Genomic DNA, 19,391 nt, shown 5'->3' with positions numbered 1-19,391 from the left:
CCAGAGTGCAGGTGAAAAAAAGCGCCCGGTCGCTGTCTCCCAGGCTGGGCCAGGGCCCGGCCACGGTCAGCCTCCTCCCCTCATTCACTTCCACCCGGAGAAAAACGGCTTTGCTGGCGGCATTCACCTCCTCCCCGACCTTATCCAGCAGAGCCACCACCCCCCCTCCCCGTCCACCACCTCCTCCTCCACGTCCTCCCCCTCCTCTAGCCATATCAGCCCCGCCATGTCCCCCCAGACCCCCCTGGACAAGCTCACTGTCATGGAGGTATGTCCCTCCTCCTCAAGTGCCCTGTTCTGGATGCTCTGCTCTGCCCACTGCTGGCTGGCTGACTGACTGGCTGTCTTTCCGGGCTGTTTCTTCTAACTTGCTTACTACACTGCCTGCTAACATATGGGTGCCCCCTGGAGGGGGAGCATAGCTAGGAGCCAGGGGCTGGTTTGCACTCGCTAGCGTTCTAGAACACTGGCTAAACTGTCATGCTACATGGTGTTGCTGGGAGTTGGAGTCCAATTAGGCCTTTATCAAAGCACAAAGGCATATAGCTAAATGTACTTTGCCTCTATCTCTCCTTGGCATTTATGTTTTGTAGTTGGGTTATGGAGTTTGCTTGGGTGGTAGCATGCTTGGTGTGGTGTTTTAACCGGGTGCTGGCTTCTGAAATCAAATGCGGGTGACATTGTTGGGTTTGCTAGTGGTTTAGTAGTGTGTATTCTACACTTGTGCCTGTGTGTGAAGGTTTTTCTATCTTTACCTGCCTTGACTTTCATGGAAGACCAGATAATACCTGCACTAAGTTGAACAACATGGCACACATACTCAAATAGGCTGATTTAAACGGAAATGCCTGTGCCTGTCTGTGATATGGAGGACCAGGTACCAAAGGCAGCTCATCCAAGTCGATACAAAAGAAGAAAGGCTTTAACATGACGGAGAATGACACAGTTGGCTACATTGGTGGTGGATTTGGATCACGTCATCCGTTTGGGCTTTTACACCCGCCGTTTCATTTCTTTTTCCGCATTTCACAAATTCCCATCCCTTGAATTTCCTCTTTGGTGTTTCTCAGAAGCAATCCTCTCTTCCATGCCAGCTCTGCTTGTGTGTTTGTCCTTTCCACTCTTTGCCGCTACAACCCTACTAGCATAACAGCATGTCAGAAAACTCTTGAATGTATTTCATATTTGATTTCATATTTTTGTTATTTCCGCAAGGTCTTTGCAATTGTTTTATTAGAACAAATGTTACGATATCTAAAGAGCCCAGTTGAGCAGTTTGATGGCTCCCAGGGGTCTGAGATATTGGCTTCATCTCCCCTCAGTTTAAGCACGTCAGAGGAAGCCAGGCTTTTTATTCGTAGCATCATTGGGGGAACCGTAGATCATACTTAGACCTGCGCGTTTGCTGAGCCATAAACATCCCCAACCATGAGACTGGGGCTCAGCAAACTGGACCCAGAAATGGGATGAAAACACGCTCCGCTTCCTCATTAGCGCCATCTAGTGCCCACGCAGTCCCTAACCGTTAAAACCATTTGAATATCCCAGCCATTACGATGTAAATCATGTGGCCATATAACATTCTTTGCCCTCAAGGCCATAACACTTATAGGCCATCACTTTGGCCCTGATTTCTACCCGTTCAGCTCATTTAGTAATGTGGCTGTAGAGATAGTCAGAGGAAGTACAGGTAAAGGGCTGTGTGTGGGTGTGTGTGTGTTGGATCTCATCCCCTTATCTGTGTCCCAGACTCAGTCAGCCAGTAACACCCTCCAGAAACACAAGTCGTCTTCCTCCTTCACGCCCTTCATCGACCCCCGCCTGCTGCAGATCTCCCCCTCCAGTGGAAGCTCCCTCAACAACATGGGTGAGGCTCTGCACGCGTGTGTGTGTGTGTGCGTGTGTCTGTGTGTGTCAGAATTTCTGTGTGTCTGTGCGTGTGTTTGTTTCTGTGTGTGTCAGAATTTCTGTGTGTCTGCGTGTGTGTCTGTTTCTGAGTGTGCGTGTCTCGTCAAGTCCGTGCCTCCCCGATTCTCAGTCCCTTCATTGGCCCCTCCCACAGCAGCGTTCGGGAACGAAGGCCGCCTCGCGGACGCTCTGAGGGCCGACCCGTCCCGCAAGGGCTCCGTGGTCAACGTGAACCCGGTCAACACGCGCCCGCAGAGCGACACGCCGGAGATCCGCAAGTACAAGAAGAGGTTCAACTCTGAGATCCTGTGCGCGGCTCTCTGGGGTACGGACACGCTGCTGCTGCTGCTGTTGTTGTTGTTGTTTTAAAGAGGTTCATACCCTAATCCAGTAACGTAGCAATTCATTGGCAAACCTACATGGCTCAGTATATACACAGACCTGCGCCACATAAGTTATTCTTTTTTTGTTGTTCATTTATTTAAATTAAAAAATGACTTTCTAGTCCCAAACATCCTAAATGGTGTGTGTGTGTGCGTAACCAGGTGTGAACCTGCTGGTGGGGACGGAGAGCGGTCTGATGCTGCTGGACCGGAGCGGTCAGGGGAAGGTCTACCCTCTCATCAGCAGGCGGCGCATCCAGCAGATGGACGTGCTGGAGGGCCTCAACGTCCTGGTCACCATCTCGGGTACCCAGCCTCCTGGCCCCTCTTCTGGGGTGGACTAGCTTCCCCGGGGCCCGCTCCTGGATCAGATCCACGGCTCTGAATGACATCTGGGAATCAAATGGGAAAATGTCCTGTTGCGCTGTGTCACTTGTGATTGTCAACCTCTGTTAACCTCCTTGCATTGACTTTCTCATACCCTCTCCCTGTTCCTCTCCCAGGCAAGAAGAACAAATTGCGAGTGTACTACCTGTCCTGGCTGAGGAACAAGATTTTGCACAATGACCCTGAGGTGGAGAAGAAACAGGGCTGGACCACTGTCGGGGAACTGGAGGGATGCGTACACTACAAAGTTGGTACGTTCCATTCTCGAGTCAACTGGTGGGCCATTCATTGACCAGTCCTAATCAGACCCAGATTCTTCCTGGAGTTCCATTGGTAACCAGCTTACATCTATGTTTATTTCAGTGAAATACGAGAGGATCAAGTTCCTTGTCCTTGCCTTGAAGAACTCTGTGGAGGTCTATGCGTGGGCACCAAAGCCCTACCATAAGTTCATGGCCTTTAAGGTGAATCCCCACAAATAGATGACTCAAAATCCTACCCAGGATATACAGGTCCACACATGAATCCCCACCTATTATTGGAACAATCCAGCACTTGCCTATCAAGAGTGATCATCAGGCCTCACTTCCTGGTTGCTGACTAAGCTCCTCCCTCTCTGCAGTCATTTGGTGACCTGGTGCACAAGCCCTTGCTGGTGGACCTGACGGTGGAGGAGGGCCAGAGGTTAAAGGTCATCTACGGCTCCTGTTCCGGCTTCCACGCCGTGGACGTGGACTCGGGGGCGGTCTACGACATCTACCTTCCCACACATGTAAGACACGCTCGCCAGCAGCTGAGCCCAGACAGCGTTTGGTGGTTAAGATTGAGACCTTCAGATTGGAATGTCACCCGACAGTGATTGCCCTTACTTGGTCTTTGCCTTGTGGAAAGTATTCAGTGCTTGCCTAATCTTGTTTTCTCTCGCTCTCTTGTTCCCTCTCTCTCTCTCTCTCCCTCCCTTTCTCCCCCTCCTCAGATCCAGACCCACATCCAGTCCCACGCCATCATCATCCTGCCCAACACGGACGGCATCGAGCTGCTGGTGTGCTACGAGGACGAGGGCGTCTACGTCAACACGTACGGCCGCATCACCAAGGACGTGGTGCTGCAGTGGGGCGAGATGCCCACCTCCGTGGGTAAGGGCCCCGCCACGCCCTCAGGAGAAACGCGCACACACGCCGACTGGCCAAATGTTCACTGCATACCTCACACGCACACGCACTCAAATCTCACTTCCTGCGTTTCTGTCTATCGCCGTCTCTGTCACTGCAGCCTACATTAGGTCCAACCAGATCATGGGCTGGGGGGAGAAGGCCATAGAAATCCGCTCTGTGGAGACGGGTCACCTGGACGGGGTGTTCATGCATAAGAGGGCCCAGCGACTCAAGTTCCTGTGCGAGAGGAACGACAAGGTGAGATATCACCCGCGCGGCTTCCCTTCCAAGCCGTTTAAAAACCTTCTTACTCATGGTGTTGTATTGGAGTGCAACACCGGGGTACAAGGATGGCACGCAACTTTTCTTATTTTCTCCCCTCCTCACTCTGTGTCTCTGTGCTTGTCTCTCTCTTTCTTTGTCTCTCTCTCTCCTCTCTCCCGGCAGGTGTTCTTTGCGTCGGTGCGTTCTGGAGGCTCCAGCCAGGTGTACTTCATGACCCTGGGCCGCACCTCACTGCTCAGCTGGTAGTAAGGGAACGGCCCCCCAAATACCTGGAAGACGACAACCATGGAATGACCAACGGAAGATGAATACGACTCTTGACGACGACGACGATGAAGACCGTAAAACCTTGAAGCCGGACGTGGGACTGGAGAAAACCCGAGCTTTTCCGATCATCTGAGGGAAAGAAGAAGAAGAAGAAGAAGAAGAAAAAAAGACCTGTAACAATCGGAGAGACTCTAGCCCCAAGGGCTCATGGGGTCTGTGTGTGTGTCACGTGGCTGTGCTGTTCTCAAGCCCATGAGCGCCGCAGACTGGGAAGGACATACCCCTCCTCCCTGGGTTTCGACCCCAAGCCCTGCTACACCTTGACATGTTGGAGCCTACTCCTCCCTCCCCAGTACCACCGCTGTTGGGGATGGGTTCTGGAAACTTCTGTCATTGTAAATTTCTGTTTCATAGTAAAACTAGTGTGCGTACGTGTGGCAGGAACGGTGTGCGTGTTCCGTGTGTGTGTGCGTGGGGATCTTTGTGTACGCGTGAAAGAGAGAAAGGCTGTCGATGGGCGAGGAGGGGGCGTTTAAGAACAGGGTCGAGGGCGTCGATAGATGGGAGGAGCAAGCCTGTTGCACCAAACAGACTGTAGTTGTGTGTTACTGTGTGTAGTCCAGGAAATGTCAGGTCACTTTAACAGATCTTTGACAAGGGTGGGCTTCTGTGTCAAAATGTTTCTTGAATCATTTCCTGTAACCACGATGCAAAATGGTTATACACAGTATGTCCAAGTTAGCTGTACTTGATTATTGAAAACTCAGTCTTGCCTGTCTTCACTTATTTGGCCTTTCTTTTGATAGGGACTGTGCTTTGGGGATCAAATATAACCATGCCCCTTTCCATATGTCATCAAAAAGAGAGTCATGTATTGTAAGACCTAAAGGACACATTCTCTGAACTGTGACTTGTGTTGCATTAACTCACTTGGGTGATGTAGGACAAACTGTGAATTGGTAATAGAGGTTGACGTTAACGTAGCATGATGACCAGAAGTGGATTAAATGTCTTGATTGAAATTATATTATATACTCCAAATATTGAAACGTTTAAGGGTACATTTACAACCCAGTTCTGCAACCACTGGTTTGATTTCCACTTCTTTTAAAGGGTCCCTCCACTGAATTCAGAATGTCAATGGGTTGTCTCTCGGTTCAGAGGGAGATTTAAACTCAATTTCATTTTGATCCTGTGCCATCAAGTGTGCAAGATGTGTAACATCCACGCAAAATGCAGCCACGGAATGTGTGGCGCTGATCTCCAGTGTATCTAACCACAGGTCTATGCGGTTGCCTTAGACTTGGTCACAAACTGAAACGAACCCCAGTTTTTAAATAGCCCTCTGTAGGGTCTGAAGACTTACTCTGATGAAGCATGGTCCCCACATGGGGGCACTTTGATATACAATAGCTGTGTGATTCTTTGTTGGATTCCTCAATGCTGACATAACCTGCCGTAGTCGGGTCTCTTCACCTCCTCACTTCATAGTTATTGTTTTGGTCTAGTGTGTTACCATGGTCACTGGTGTGATACAGACCCACGGGCTCAACCAGACACCTCATGAATCATCTCTTCCTCCAGCTGGTCAAAAACGGGACTGTGTTCATGGACCACGACTGTGGTCCGGTCTGGCTGTGTCTCAGGAGTAGAACACCTCAACCCTGAGAAGTCGTGGCGTTGACAGACCTCTCTTATAAAGTGTGTGTGGACTAATGCCTATCGCGATGCGAGTCACAACTCAGAACTAGGGTGTCTGTAGTTTTCCTCTGAGCCTTTTTCAGTGGACTTTTGGTCAGTCAGAGGGACCCGGGCCTAAAGTGTGACAACCTTATGAGTAGAGTGCTGTCAGAACAGACTGGATGGGTTTGCACTCTCCAGCCTGGTGACGGCAGGCCATGACACGATGGCAAAATGTCACACATTTTATTGAACAGTGTTACAAAACCACTACAGCCTGCACCAACAAAACATTTCTAACTTCAAGATTTAGGTTTTTAGTTTTTGTTTCTGTACTTTTGTGTAACCCTTATAATTGAGACTGCCGTGGTTTAAAAAAATAAATAATTGTAATGCACACCCTTATGTTGAAAATGTTTACAGAAGCAATGTTTTGTTAAACCAACGTGCATCGATATTAATATTTATGGTTCATTTGAGGGCAACTTTCCCTTTTGTATTTTGTATTATCCCTTTTGTATTATCATTTCAAGGTTTAAGTACAGGAATAATCCTTGACATTTGCTCACGTTTCAATCTAAACACAATTCAGAGTGCGAGTCACTGATTATCCACAGTGGGTTACACACTGTGCCCTTGGCTGTGTGCTAACGTTGTCATAATGTTCTCAGCTGCCCAGGTGCCAGGTGACATGTTTTCCTTCAGGTGTTTCTACCGTGCTACTCTAATTTATGTCCTCTCTGTGTATTATGGGAATTCTTGTATTTTCCTGAAAGTCTTTTTTCCATTGAATAAAATCTTGAAGTAATTTACCAACTTGTGCAGTGTGCTTTCTTTTAGCTCATTTAATTTTCTGGGACCCCCCACGAAAGTTTTATTAGCCCCCCCCCCCCCCCCCTAGGTTTTATCTAGGGGCTTAGCCACCCCAAAAGTGGGAACCTCGATTCGCCCCTATTTTCTTCTTGTCAACTTAAGATTTGTTACAATACTTTCTAAAGAAAAAATATTGCTCCGCCCTTGAACTGTGATATCTGTCTTCCACCACTAGATGTCGCCTTACTACAAACTTTAAACGCCGTGATGCTGTTAGGTCGGGCCGGATGTTGATTTTTTTGGGAGCTAGCTCTTGCTAGCATATGGTGTGGCATAATGATGATAACAAGGAGAATGTAAGTACTATAGCGATGCTCATATTGCAAAAATAGTGAGAGTAATTGTCCTTCATTCAATGTTTGTATTAAGGAAGTTATTAATTGTTTTCACGTTGGGTTCTACTGTGATGCTATTGTTGAGTACTGGCACGTTCAAGTCCCAGATATGAGCGCATCCATCAGACCAATGCTCAAACATGGCTTGCTAGCTAAATCTTAAAAGCTTCTTTATTCAGGCTGCTGTACTTGGCTGGATTTGAAAAGAAAACGCCAAACACACATTTCTATTATATACAGTAGTAGTTTACACGGGCTTGTTATAAACTTGAATGCCATGTGTCGTTTCAGGTTGCACTATAGGCAGATGGCTGGTGCAGATACTGGTAGCTAGCGAACATCACCGTAGCCAGGGAGGTTAAACATTCTGTCACCTGCGTAATTGCTTCACCAAAGCTAAATTGCTAATCGAATCATACAATTGTGGGGTATAATGTATGCCTACAATACTATATTTACCGGTGTCACTAATAATTGCATCTACTCTATACCTGTTATATCAGTATATCAGTTGAGTAGGCGTTGCACGTTGGTTACTGTTTTCCTCTCGCGTTTTCGCGGACACTTGTGCATCCTTAGGAACCTATAATATAAGTGTCTGGCTGAGGCTACCCCATGACGGAGTTGAACAGAACTTTCTCAGGAACCCCAAGCTCTCTGTTGGACAGAGTATTAGTCTAGGCCTGGTCCACCCGCCAGTCCATTCCCTTGAGGCTCTCCCTTTCTTTTCCCCGGACTCAAGGGGACCACACATTGTCCTGTGCAATGCCATGTTCAATGAGTCCTGCTGCTCCCACACAGTATGGCTTCCTCAGAGAAAGAGAATGCGAGAAAGGTTTATAGATTTTATTAGATTTTATAGATCTAAGATTTAATCTGATTTAGGGCATAATTGAGTTCACCATTGACTGGTGAAATGTGTCTCAGTGCCCTAGCTACCTGTTTGGGGGGATCTCAAAACATTTGTCTGAAAATAATTATCTGTCAGATGAACCATTTTAGACTCTATGTTGGACTCTTTATCTTCTCAAGCCATGGTTCCCAACCCTGGTCCTCAGGAAACACCTGTCTTGCATGTTTTAGATGTTTCCCTGCTCCAACACACCTGATTCAAATGAATGGTCATAGGCAGGCGTCTGCAGAGCTGGATAACGAGCCATTAATTTGAATCAGGTGTGTTGGAGCAGGGCGACATCTAAAACATGCAGGACAAGTGTTCCCTGAGAACCAGGGTGGGGAACCACTGCTGTAAAGTATTGGGTGAGGGGCAGGGTGGTGATGTGGTCTCTTGGAGATGAATAGCTGTGTAAACTAAGGGGTAAACAAAAGGTCAGAGAGCACAATGACCATAAGGTGCCCTTCTGCCTCAGCTCTTTAGATAACCATGCTTCTTTTTGACAAGTTTTATTCCTTTAGGCCTATTCTCATCTTTGGTCACCGTCCATCATGTGTGGCTCCTTATATCGTTTCAGTGAAGCATTAGGCTAAAGGTAAAATAGATTAAACTCCGAACGAACTCAGTCTGTAGTGAACACAGCCCTAGGGTATTGGTGAGGCAGCTTTGCACCGTTGCTGTAGAAACACCTGTCTGGCAGCAGATGGTCCCCAGGCTACTGGTCTGGAGAGTCTCTGTGCTTCTGTTAGCCAACAGTCAGGTTAGCCTCTGTGCCGTCCACACAACGGTTGGTCTGCGTTCCATTTGTGGCCCCAAAGTTTGCAGCTCCACTCCTGGTGTCTTTTGTGCATGGAGCGACGTGTTGTAAGGTTAGCGTAAGGTTATGTTCTCGACTTGGAATTACCTTTCACTCCCTCTGGGCCACCTATTGGTCATCTGTGTCTGTGCGCAGATGCACCTATCTTACTTTGTCAGTGTTTTATTAATAAGTAGGAAGGATACAAAAAAAGCCCGTTGCTTAAACCCTATTCTCAGGTCTACTATATTGTTGGAAAGGAGAGGGACCAGTCCTCTATTAAGAGTAGCAATGATGAAGCAATTCTGTTCTGCCCTTTGTCTGGCATAAAGCATCGGAGTTTAATCCTCGTACTTCCGAGTCATTTTGCCCCAAGTGTGCCGCCAACAATAAAGATGTCCTCCTCTGCATACTCATTTGGACATAAAACTTTTGATGGGCCTCGCCCCCCCCACACACACACACACTCACCCGATCCCTTTTCACCGGCCTGCATTCTCGTCTTTCCTCTTGCCCTCAATGTGTGCTCTAAAAGACATGTACTGCTTTTAACATCATTCGGCCCATTCTTTCTGGTTGACCCCCCCAGCCTGAAACAAAGGCACCACAGTGACCGCGATCCCCCAACTAGCCAGGTGTTCCCCCACTTGCAGGCCTGCTTTGCCAGCCAGCCTGGCCTCACGTTGCAGCTGCCCGCACGGCTCCCTTTGTGTGGCTGTATTGTTGTCCACACACCCCTCGTTGATTCATTGGCCATGCTGGGGAAGACCTTTGTGTTTGTGTGTGTGTGTGTGTTTAAGCGTGCCTTAAGGATACTGGGCTTTGCATGCATCTGCCCGCCCGCAATTTTTTTTCCTTCCTTTTCCATCTCATTGTGAGGTCACCTCGTTCCTATTGGCCGACAGACAGCCACTCTGGTAGAAGGGAATGGCAGACATTGTCGCTCCATCTGTTAAACCACTCATTGTCCTATCAGTCTGACTCAGACACAAACTACCCGAGAGAGTGAAGGCTTTTACCACCCTGAGACATTCCTTTTACGTGCCTCACAGTCAACACTAGTCCTGGGAGACGGTTTTGGTGATCACACTCTGAAGAACTGTTACGCTGATGTTGCTATAAAGCAGGAATACATGCAGAACTGCCAATGGATTTTGTTATGCTGTTATGAGACAAGTTCCATCCCTAAGGGCACTTTCACTCTGTCAGGCTTTTCACTGTCATTGGTCATTCCCAGGAGTAAGAGGTAAGTAGAGATACTGACTGCTCAGCTGTTGTCTTCATTTTGGACTGGCCTCTCTGTCTTCCTTGGTTTTTCCCTGGATTGCCCTAGTTCTTGGCCGAAAAAACCACAACAAATTGTGTAGTCACCATAAACTGCGGTTTGTGTACAGAAATAGACCGTAGTTAAAATGAGATCATGTGTAAAGTGTTCGTGTGGGTGGTGTCAACAAACAGGTGGTTGAGCTGCACCTGTTCAGCTTGTGGAAGGTGTCCGGGCTGAAAGGTCAGTTAGACCACCTGAACCTCCATAGGAGCTCATCTGACCTCTTGTGACAAGCTAACAAGACACGTTCTTGCGCTGTTCCGGTTTGAGAGAGTGATGTTTCTCAAAATGTTCAGTCCTGTGAGCTTTGTTTAAGGAAATGTGTCATTTGTGGAATTTATTGAGCAAAGTCAGGAACTAGACAAAACAAGCCTGGATCAAGAAACCAATCCCCCAAAACTCAGTTTGAAAAAATATATAAAAATATATATTTTTAAATGTTGGCCTCAATAAAATACTGTCTATTTCGTATCTTTAGAACATCAGAAGATTAAACATTATTTCTGACAATTCTGGAAGTTTCCAGTATGTGGACTGTGTCGGATACAAGATGTGGCTGAAGAGAGGAGAGAGGGGGGGGTTGGATGGGCGGGCGGGCGGGCGGGCGGGCGGGCGGGCGGGCGGGGGACGGACTCTGTTACAGGTTTTTTGAAAAAAAGAAGCTCTCCTGTTTTGTGGGTCACGTGAGGCTAGCAGGCGGGACGTCCGCAGCCTGGCTGCATAGACTGAGCGCCGTGGAAGAGGGAGGACACCGGTTGCTCCACCCAGCTCAGGAGACATCTGTTACCCTGACGGCAGGAGACACCAGAGCCCCCCCCGACCCCCCCCCCCCCCCCCACCTCTCCTCCACCTAACTCCCTGTTCTCGGCTGGGCCGGCCCCCTCTATTGTGCGACACGCCGCATGGCAGACCTACTCCTCTCCTCCGCCCACCCAGACCTGCCGCCCAGCGTTACGCATTCAACAGCGCCTGCATCAATGCAAACCACCGTCCGTCCCTGTGGACTGACTGGGGGTGAGCGGGTTTGAAAGATGCTGGCAAATGGAACACAAGCTCTCGGGAAGCTCTCTGAGGAGGAGGAGGGGGAGTGACTCACAGCAGCCCAGTGGAGGAGCACAGAAGGCCTTGTCTGTGGACGACAGGATGCAGCTCCGGCCTGAGGCTTGTTGACGATGACGTTTGATAACGATGATAAGGATCGCTTGAGTCAGCCATTCGGTGTGCACAGAGCCCGGTATTTCCTGTACTTGACTTACGAGTAGACACATCTCCTGGGGGGAGGTTGCTCACTCAGGATGCTCCTGACTTTGAAAACCCTCCCAACACAGCTGCTGGCTAAACTGGCCATGCGCCTGTAGGCATTCCAACTGAGTGGTTTGGATGCTAATATTGTGTTTTGTCCTTGATAAGACATAGTTTCCCTAAAGACTGGGAGAGGTAGCACACCACTCCTCCAGAAACTGGGACTCACCCTGTGCTAGGAAAGATAAGCTAGGAAAGACTAGCTAGCAAAGGCCAGCTAGGAAAGGCCAGCTAGGAAAGGCAAGCTAGCAAAGGTCAGCTAGGAAAGGCCAGCTAGCAAAGGCCAGCTAGCAAAGGCCAGCTAGGAAAGGCCAGCTAGGAAAGGCCAGCTAGGAAAGGCCAGCTAGGAAAGGCCAGCTAGGAAAGGCTAGCTAGCAAAGGCCAGCTAGGAAAGACTAGCTAGCAAAGGCCAGCTAGCAAAGGCCAGCTAGGAACGACTAGCTAGCAAAGGCCAGCTTAGGAAAGGCCAGCTAGGAAAGACCAGCTAGGAAAGACCAGCTAGCAAAGGCCAGCTAGCAAAGGCCAGCTAGGAACGACTAGCTAGCAAAGGCCAGCTTAGGAAAGGCCAGCTAGGAAAGGTCGCAACCACAGTCATAGTCGCTGGAGAAAGAGCACAACTCCCAGCTTACAGTCGAGGTGAATGACAAGCAGGGGGAGGGAGTGAGCTAGCCTTGGTCTTTGGGTCTCTAGTGTCAGTGTGTGTACATGACTGATCTCTCCCGTGTGTCTGCGAGAGAGTGTGAGGAGGAGGGGAGGCAGAGCTTCTGAAGCACCAACAAAAGAAACTGCTCTGCTACTTTCATTGTTGGGGGGCCTCACAGCAAGGCACACTTTGCCCCCCCCTCCCCCCGGCCTTCCTTTGTGCAGGAGCGGGGGTCGTCTGTCTTGGCATTTTTAGGGGGAGTGCTTCAGCAGCTGCAGCTTAGCAACAGTGGCCCATGTTGCTAGGCAGCCCTTTTTCATACAATGCTCCATCAGCCCCACCGAACCCCCTCCGTTGCACTTTTAAAGGGATTTGATTTCATTGGCGATTAGCAGCGAGCGGGGCTCGCAGGCCTTCAGGCTAGCACGGCGCTCGGTTCACCTGCTAACGTGTGCGGTTGCCTTACAGGAAACTTTTATTTTACACAAGGCAAGCTTGGGTGACTGTACGTGAGGATTGAATCTCAAATGGGATCGACCAAGGGGAATAAGGCTTCGTTGATCACGGGGTGAAACTTCCACAGTCTCTGGTGAATTATTCCATGGTTTAATGAGTGACTCTGCCCCCCATGGGAGTAACCATATGGTCCTGGAGAGAGAGAGGGGGGGGGTTCTGGCAACAGCCCCACAGATAACGGCTGAATGTGTTCCAACAGGGCGTCCTCTGTTGCCCTAGCGTGATGTGCTGGGCAGGCGTGGCCCAGCCGGCCGGGCGGGAGAACGCCGTGGCTAACTGAAAGAGCGGGAGTCCGTTAATTAGGACAGACCCACCCCCCGCCCCCCACAGACCCCAGGATTGGCCTCTCTTTTGTCTCAGCCAATCTGTGTCCTGCCGGTCATCCATTCAGTTAACAACGTTAGGCTTGGGCTTCCCAAGTGAAAGCATTTTCCCGAGGACAACAGAAGTATGTGAAAAGGCAGATACTCACACCAGCAAGACGTCTGACAGCACAAAGTTTACACGTGATGTAAACCATTATTGTTAACAGCCCTTTGAAAGTGATATTGAATAAACCTCTTCGGTAATGTATGTATGTATGTGTGTGTGTGTGTGTATGCAATTTAAATATGTTCTGGAAATGTGGAAATCAAACATCTTAACTCCCTCCAGGCAGCCATGACGCGGGCGGTGTGAGAGGGGTGAAGTCAGCCCAGAGCTGGATGTGCGGGACAGTTACATGGGCCTAAAGGACCATGTGGAGGATGGAGCAGGCCGCATCCTTGACCTGGGGCTGGATTTGGAGTACCTCCACGTAGAAGGGGCCAACCGTCAGGCTGGCGTGGAGGCAGGGCCCGGTATGGAGAAAGGAGAGGAGGAGGAGGGTGGTGGCTCCAGCGGTAGCTCCACTCCGTCTGGGGAGGTGGAGGAGAGTGCTGGCTCAGACAGCGAGCCCGACCCAGCCCCGCCCGCGCCCAGCACCACCAACCCTCACCAGCCTCTGTGCCGGGCCTCCTGTGTGGACCTGGGGTGTGAGGGGCCCCCGGAGCTCCCCCCGGAGCAGCCAGGGGCCGGGCTGAAGGAGTACCAGACCAAGCTGGAGTTTGCCTTGAAGCTGGGCTACGCCGAGGACACAGTCCGCCTGGTTCTCACCAAGCTGGGCCCGGGCACGCTCATCAACGACATACTGGGCGAGCTGGTCAAACTGGGCAGCAAGCCAGACAGCGAACAGCCTGCAGCCTCCAAACCCAGCTCCTCCTCCTGCTCCTCCAGCTCCTCCTCCACCTGTGGCCTGTCCGAGTCGCTGGAGGCCCGAGGGGCCGAGTCCCCCTGTCCTGCAGACCCCCTGGGGGACAAAGACAACCTGAGGCCTGTTGTTCTCGACGGCAGCAACGTGGCCATGAGGTAAAACAACCAAACGCTGACTCAGACTACATGTCAAAACGATTCTGATCAGCTGTAGTTTGTGTATTTAACAATGTAGATAGTTGTGATAGTTGGGAATGCGCCCATTGATTTCCAAAGATCCCCTATATTGTTCTGGATCTTTCTAACAGCTGTCTATTTATTCCTTGTAGCCATGGTAATAAGGAGGTGTTCTCCTGCCATGGGATCCAGCTGGCTGTTGATTGGTTCCTGGATCGAGGTCATCGTGACATCACCGTGTTTGTGCCCGCATGGAGGAAAGAGCAGTCCCGCCCTGATGCACTTATTACAGGTCAGTGCTACACCCCTGTGAATCTGCACACACACACACACTCACTCACACACACAGAGTGGAAGGTGTGTGTGAAATGAAACTGCTATTTCTCTCTTTTCCTACCTCGCTTTCTCAACTTCTCTCTCCCTGCCTCTTTTTCCTTCCTGTCACACTCTCTTCTCTTTACCCTATCTCTCTCTCCCTTCTCTTTCTCCTCTTTCCCTTTCTCCCCCATGTCATCCCTCTCCTCCCCTCCCCAGACCAGGAGATCCTGCGTCGTCTGGAGAAGGAGAAGATCCTGGTGTTCACGCCGTCGCGCCGCGTCCAGGGCCGCCGCGTGGTCTGCTACGACGACCGCTTCATCGTCAAGCTGGCCCACGAGTCGGACGGCATCATCGTCTCCAACGACAACTACAGAGACCTGGCCAACGAGAAGCCCGAGTGGAAGAAGTTCATCGACGAGCGCCTGCTCATGTACTCGTTCGTCAACGACAAGTGAGCGAGTCCTTACTCAGTGTGCTCAGTGTTCAGAGGATCATTGGGTAGTTGATCATCGTCTGTCAATATCAACAAATCCTTATTCTGCCAGAGGCTGAAGTTTGATTCCGTTCTCTGTCGGTTAAGACTAACATCTATCTCTCTGTGTGTCTCCTCTTCCCTCTCCTCTCTCCCAGGTTCATGCCCCCTGATGACCCGCTGGGTCGTCACGGCCCCAGCCTGGAGAACTTCCTCAGGAAGAGACCCGTCATGCCTGAGCATAAGAAGCAGCCCTGCCCTTACGGTGAGACCCCCCAGCCCACCTCCAGCCCAACTCCACCTCCAACCCAGCCACCCTAGCCTCTGTACTGTATCCAAATACAGGGAACATCAAATGATTCAGTCTCTTATTAAAACGAGGGACTGACAGTCATGTTAGACCTGCCTCCCAGCAACTCTGTCTTAACCGCTGACCTCTTGTTTCCCTTCCCCCCTCCAGGTAAGAAGTGCACATACGGCCACAAGTGTAAGTACTACCACCCAGAACGTGGAGCCCAGCCCCAGCGCTCGGTGGCGGACGAGCTCCGGGCCAGCGCCAAGACGACCTCGGCCAGCAGGGGCCAGGGCGAGGGCCTGGTGAAGAGCCACAGCGTGCCGGTGGGCACCGATGGGGCGGCGGGCGCCAAGACCGGGGCCTCCAAGAGGCAGTCGGACCCCAGCGTCAGGGCCCTGTCGTACAGCGAGGCCGAGGACAAGCTGCTGGGCCGAGGCCGGGGCGAGGGCCGCAAGAACAGCCTGTGTGGCAGCAGCACCGGCAGCAGCTGTAGCGGGAGCCTGGTCCTCTCCCCGGCTCCTGGAGGGCCGCCCTCCGGGCCGGGCTGCTACCCCCAGGAGCAGCCCCCCAGAGCGGACACGCCGCAGCGGGTTCCCCCCTCCCCCCACCCGGACCTCTACCCCAGCGCCGAGCCACCGGACCTCAGCTACTACTCTGTGATGCGAGCCTACTCCGGCCTGGGCCTGGCGTCACGCCACAGCCCCGACCGCCGTTTCCCCGGCGACGCGGACCCGCGCCGGGGCTCGGCGGCGTCGGACTGCGGCAGCGAGAGCGGCGGGAGCTGCGGGAGCGGCTACGAGTCGTACGGCGAGAGGGCGTGTCCGGCCTGTCCCGATCCCTTATTGGATGGCGAAGGCCTGCCGTACAGTGGCCACCATCATCACCACCAGCATCATCATCACCACCACCACCACGGTCGTCTGTACGCTCATCCCAACGCGCCGCCGGCCGAGCCGCGACGCCTCCACCCCCCTGACTACCCCCCCGGCCCCGTCCTCCACAGCTACCACCAGAGCCTGGTGCGCGGGCACAGCTACACCCACGACGACCCTCCCGACCCCTGCCTGAAGCGCCCTCTGTACCCCCTCCCCCCCCACCTGCAGCACCAGACTGTGGGGGCCCGCTCCAGCTGCCCGGGAGACTACCCCTCCCTGGCCCCGACCGGCCTCCACCCTCCTGGGTCTCCCCTGGCCGGCTGCCTGGCCTCCACGCGGGTGGAGAGCGTGTCGGACTCCCGCTTGTACGAGCACCCCTCTCTCGCTCAACCCCCCTCTCTCGCTCAACCCCTCTCTCTCTCGCACCACCAGAAGCCTTTCTCCAGCTGGGACCCCCAGTTCCGCCAACCCCCTGCCCCCCGGTATGACCCCCCCAGCTGCCAGAGCCTCCCAGAGAGCCGTCAGTCAGGCTGGCACGGCTCCACGTCTGCCTGGGGGTGGGATAGATACACCCAGCCCCCTCCTCCTCCTCCCCCCAAGCCCACCCCCACTACCCTCCTTACCACTCCAGTACGCCTCTCCCCTCTCACACGCCTCACCTACCCCACCCCTCACACATGCCCCCCCCGTCCCACCCCCCTCCCCGCCCCCTCCGGCCCCCCCTGCACCAGGAGCCCCCCTCCCTCAGCCGGCTGGACGAGGCCAGGGAGAAGGTGTACATCAACCTGTGTAACATCTTCCCGTCAGAGCTGGTTGGCAGGGTGATGGGCAGGAGCCCCCACCTCATAGACCCCCAGCAGCTAGCGGCCGCCATCCTGGCAGAGAAGGCCCAGTGTGGCTACTAGCGACGGGCCACATCGCCTCACTGACTCGGCTTCAGTCAGTGAAGTCGCCGTTGATGGTATAACTACCTGTAGAACATGGTGTGGTGGATATGGTTAGGACTGTCTCTACACACCATATGTTTATAATGAGTGTCAACTACCTAAAGCATAGGCAACAGTTTAATTTATTTATTCAGTTTTCCTTTTTCTTTTTTTTTTTTTAAATCAGATTTCATGTTAGTAATGCACGGGCAACAATATGAATGGATTAACAAAGCACTTTCTTAGATAACCTACGGCTAATATTAACACACTTGATCAGGTTCTCAACTTTTTCATCATTTTAATCTATGACCCTCCACCTTTTTTAACTCCACTGACAAATCATGGTACTAGTAGATCTTCAAAAAAAGACATGCCCAGATGTTTCTCAGCTATAGTGTACATATACAGGCCTTATTTATTGCTGTTGTGTTTTCAGTGTTCTGTGGGTGTGTGGCTGTGTTTAGAGGTGGCTGATTTGAGGTGAGGTTAGATTGCTGCCACGGTTGTAGATGTAGGGGCTGGTGCACTCCCTCATTGGGCCATTCCGCCATGTGTACCTTAGTTTTAGTAAGGGACCTCTCTCTCTCTCTTCTGTCTCTCTGTCTCTGTCTCTCTCTCTCTCTCTCTCTCTGTGTCTCTCTCTCTCTCTCTCTCTCTCTGTCTCTGTCTCTCTCTCTGTCTCTCTCTGTCTCTCTCTCTCTCTCTCTCTGTCTCTCTCTCTCTGCGCCAACACTGGGAGCTGCTACATGAAAGGGCACACTACAGAAGGAGAATTAGCGGTACCATGAAGGTAAGCTTTCACAGACATGTTACAAATGTAGCATTCTATAGCTAGCCTCCAGACATTTGTAGTTGCTTTGTTACGTCAGCAAACGTCCTTGGGTGGGAGACATCCGCTGAATGAGCCTGGCTTTAGTCAGCGTAGGTTGTCTGTAGCAGTTTCCGGTACAATCCGTTGCATACAGAGAAAATGACTTTCTTTATTGATGCAAATTGTATCATTCAGTTTATCACAGAGTTTGTATACACCGCACGGCCATGTTTATTTATGAAAACAGCATTTACAACTGTGATACGACAATGTTCTTGGAAACAGTTGATATTTTTATTGTATGATTTTAAACATTTAGGAGTGGTTTACCTATTTTGTTTAGGTATTCTGACCTCTTTGGATGGCTAGGTCACACAGCTGGCTTAAAATCGTGGGAGAAGTCAGCAAACGGAAAAGGCTGTCTAAAATCTGCAGTTTGTTAAAAAAAAAAAAAAAAGTTTTGTTTGAAGAAGCGCCTTCTCTCTGGCTCCACGACACTGTGTGTCGGGGAGGACAGAGGCGTGGGCCAAAAGTAATGCCTGTGAATGGCATTGTGCTTATGACACATCCAATACTCTGAACTATGTTCAGCAAACTGTTATGCATGCGTTTGTTTTTGAAGTGTTTTCTGCTCTTAGTTTTTGTTTTGATTGGTCAGGTTGTATGAGCTTGATACAATATCATCCTATTCTTTTTGTCTTAATCATCTTTCTTATTGCATGATCTGACCCAAGTATTTTTGTTAATGCATACAGTCCAGTAGATGTAATGAATATATAAGTACAAGAGTGGTTGTCATAATCCAGTCATCACTACTAACACCATTAAAACCAAATAATACTTTCACTAGGCAATAGAATCTTAGGTTGTACAAGGCCGGTGCAACCTTAATTTTTATGTGCCAAACATGTCAAACTTCTCTGGTTTACTTACATGAGCCCTGTAGATGTCTTGTTTGAGTAATATGATTATTGAGTGCCAATGTAAAATTTGTGACTTGGCAAAACATTTATATATTTAACCTATTTGTCTTAGTAATGTAAACAATGTACATGTGTGTATAGAATAAAAACAACCAATCAGATGCTTCTCAACAGTGTACAATTCTGAACTTTGAGTTTAAACTCGAATTATAGGGAGGTTTCACCCCCCCTCAAAGAAGTAAAAACAACAGGTCGGGGGGGGTCAATACATTTATATATTGTTCTTGCCTGTCATCGTAAATATTACCCCCCCCCCCCCCCCCTGATTAACATTGTATAATTCGCACTGTTTCTAACCAAACTAAACTAAGAGAATCTTCCTGAGATTAACAAGCGTTTGGTGGAGGAGACGATATTTATGAAACTAAATTAAAATTTGGATTAGAACCCAGGCTGTTGCGGTGCTGCCCCAGCATGTCTGAGAGCATGCACACTAACCCAGTGAGCTAACAGGAGAGCTCTGTTTCTTCTGGTTTTCTGACACCCCAACTCTGCAGGTTGTTACAACTAGATCGTTCAATGTCAAATTTGTTGAGTGGAGATTCTTATG

At 50.5% G+C, this 19,391-nt stretch overlaps 2 protein-coding genes across 4 annotated transcripts in view; both read left to right on the top strand.

The window, feature by feature from the left end:
* The window catches only part of LOC146261126 (mitogen-activated protein kinase kinase kinase kinase 4-like), a 29,883-nt gene extending 23,007 nt beyond the window's left edge, over positions 1-6,876 (top strand). For 2 of the 3 annotated variants that reach the window (XM_084667658.1, XM_084667660.1), the window contains 10 exons: positions 5-268; positions 1,750-1,867; positions 2,063-2,233; positions 2,454-2,597; positions 2,795-2,929; positions 3,042-3,142; positions 3,301-3,450; positions 3,655-3,814; positions 3,951-4,090; positions 4,280-6,876. In XM_084667658.1, coding sequence (XP_084523784.1) covers positions 5-268; positions 1,750-1,867; positions 2,063-2,233; positions 2,454-2,597; positions 2,795-2,929; positions 3,042-3,142; positions 3,301-3,450; positions 3,655-3,814; positions 3,951-4,090; positions 4,280-4,363 — 1,467 coding nt within the window. In that variant the 3' untranslated portion in view covers positions 4,364-6,876. The remainder of the gene's footprint in view (positions 1-4; positions 269-1,749; positions 1,868-2,062; positions 2,234-2,453; positions 2,598-2,794; positions 2,930-3,041; positions 3,143-3,300; positions 3,451-3,654; positions 3,815-3,950; positions 4,091-4,279) is intronic. The other variant, XM_084667659.1, reaches the window with a different exon arrangement.
* A 290-nt stretch (positions 6,877-7,166) lies between these two features.
* Positions 7,167-19,077, top strand: LOC146261125 (putative ribonuclease ZC3H12C). Its single transcript, XM_084667788.1, is given in 7 exon segments — positions 7,167-7,233; positions 13,406-14,137; positions 14,311-14,450; positions 14,693-14,927; positions 15,107-15,213; positions 15,409-16,727; positions 16,730-19,077. Coding segments are annotated over 6 exon segments (2,760 nt in total). The 5' UTR covers positions 7,167-7,233; positions 13,406-13,472; the 3' UTR covers positions 17,024-19,077.
* The last annotated feature ends 314 nt before the right edge of the window (positions 19,078-19,391 follow it).

Source organism: Hypomesus nipponensis, chromosome 12, assembly GCF_054491055.1.
Source record: "Hypomesus nipponensis isolate SF chromosome 12, ASM5449105v1, whole genome shotgun sequence".
Lineage (NCBI taxonomy): Eukaryota > Metazoa > Chordata > Actinopteri > Osmeriformes > Osmeridae > Hypomesus > Hypomesus nipponensis.
This window is presented reverse-complemented; position numbering and strand designations above follow the sequence as displayed.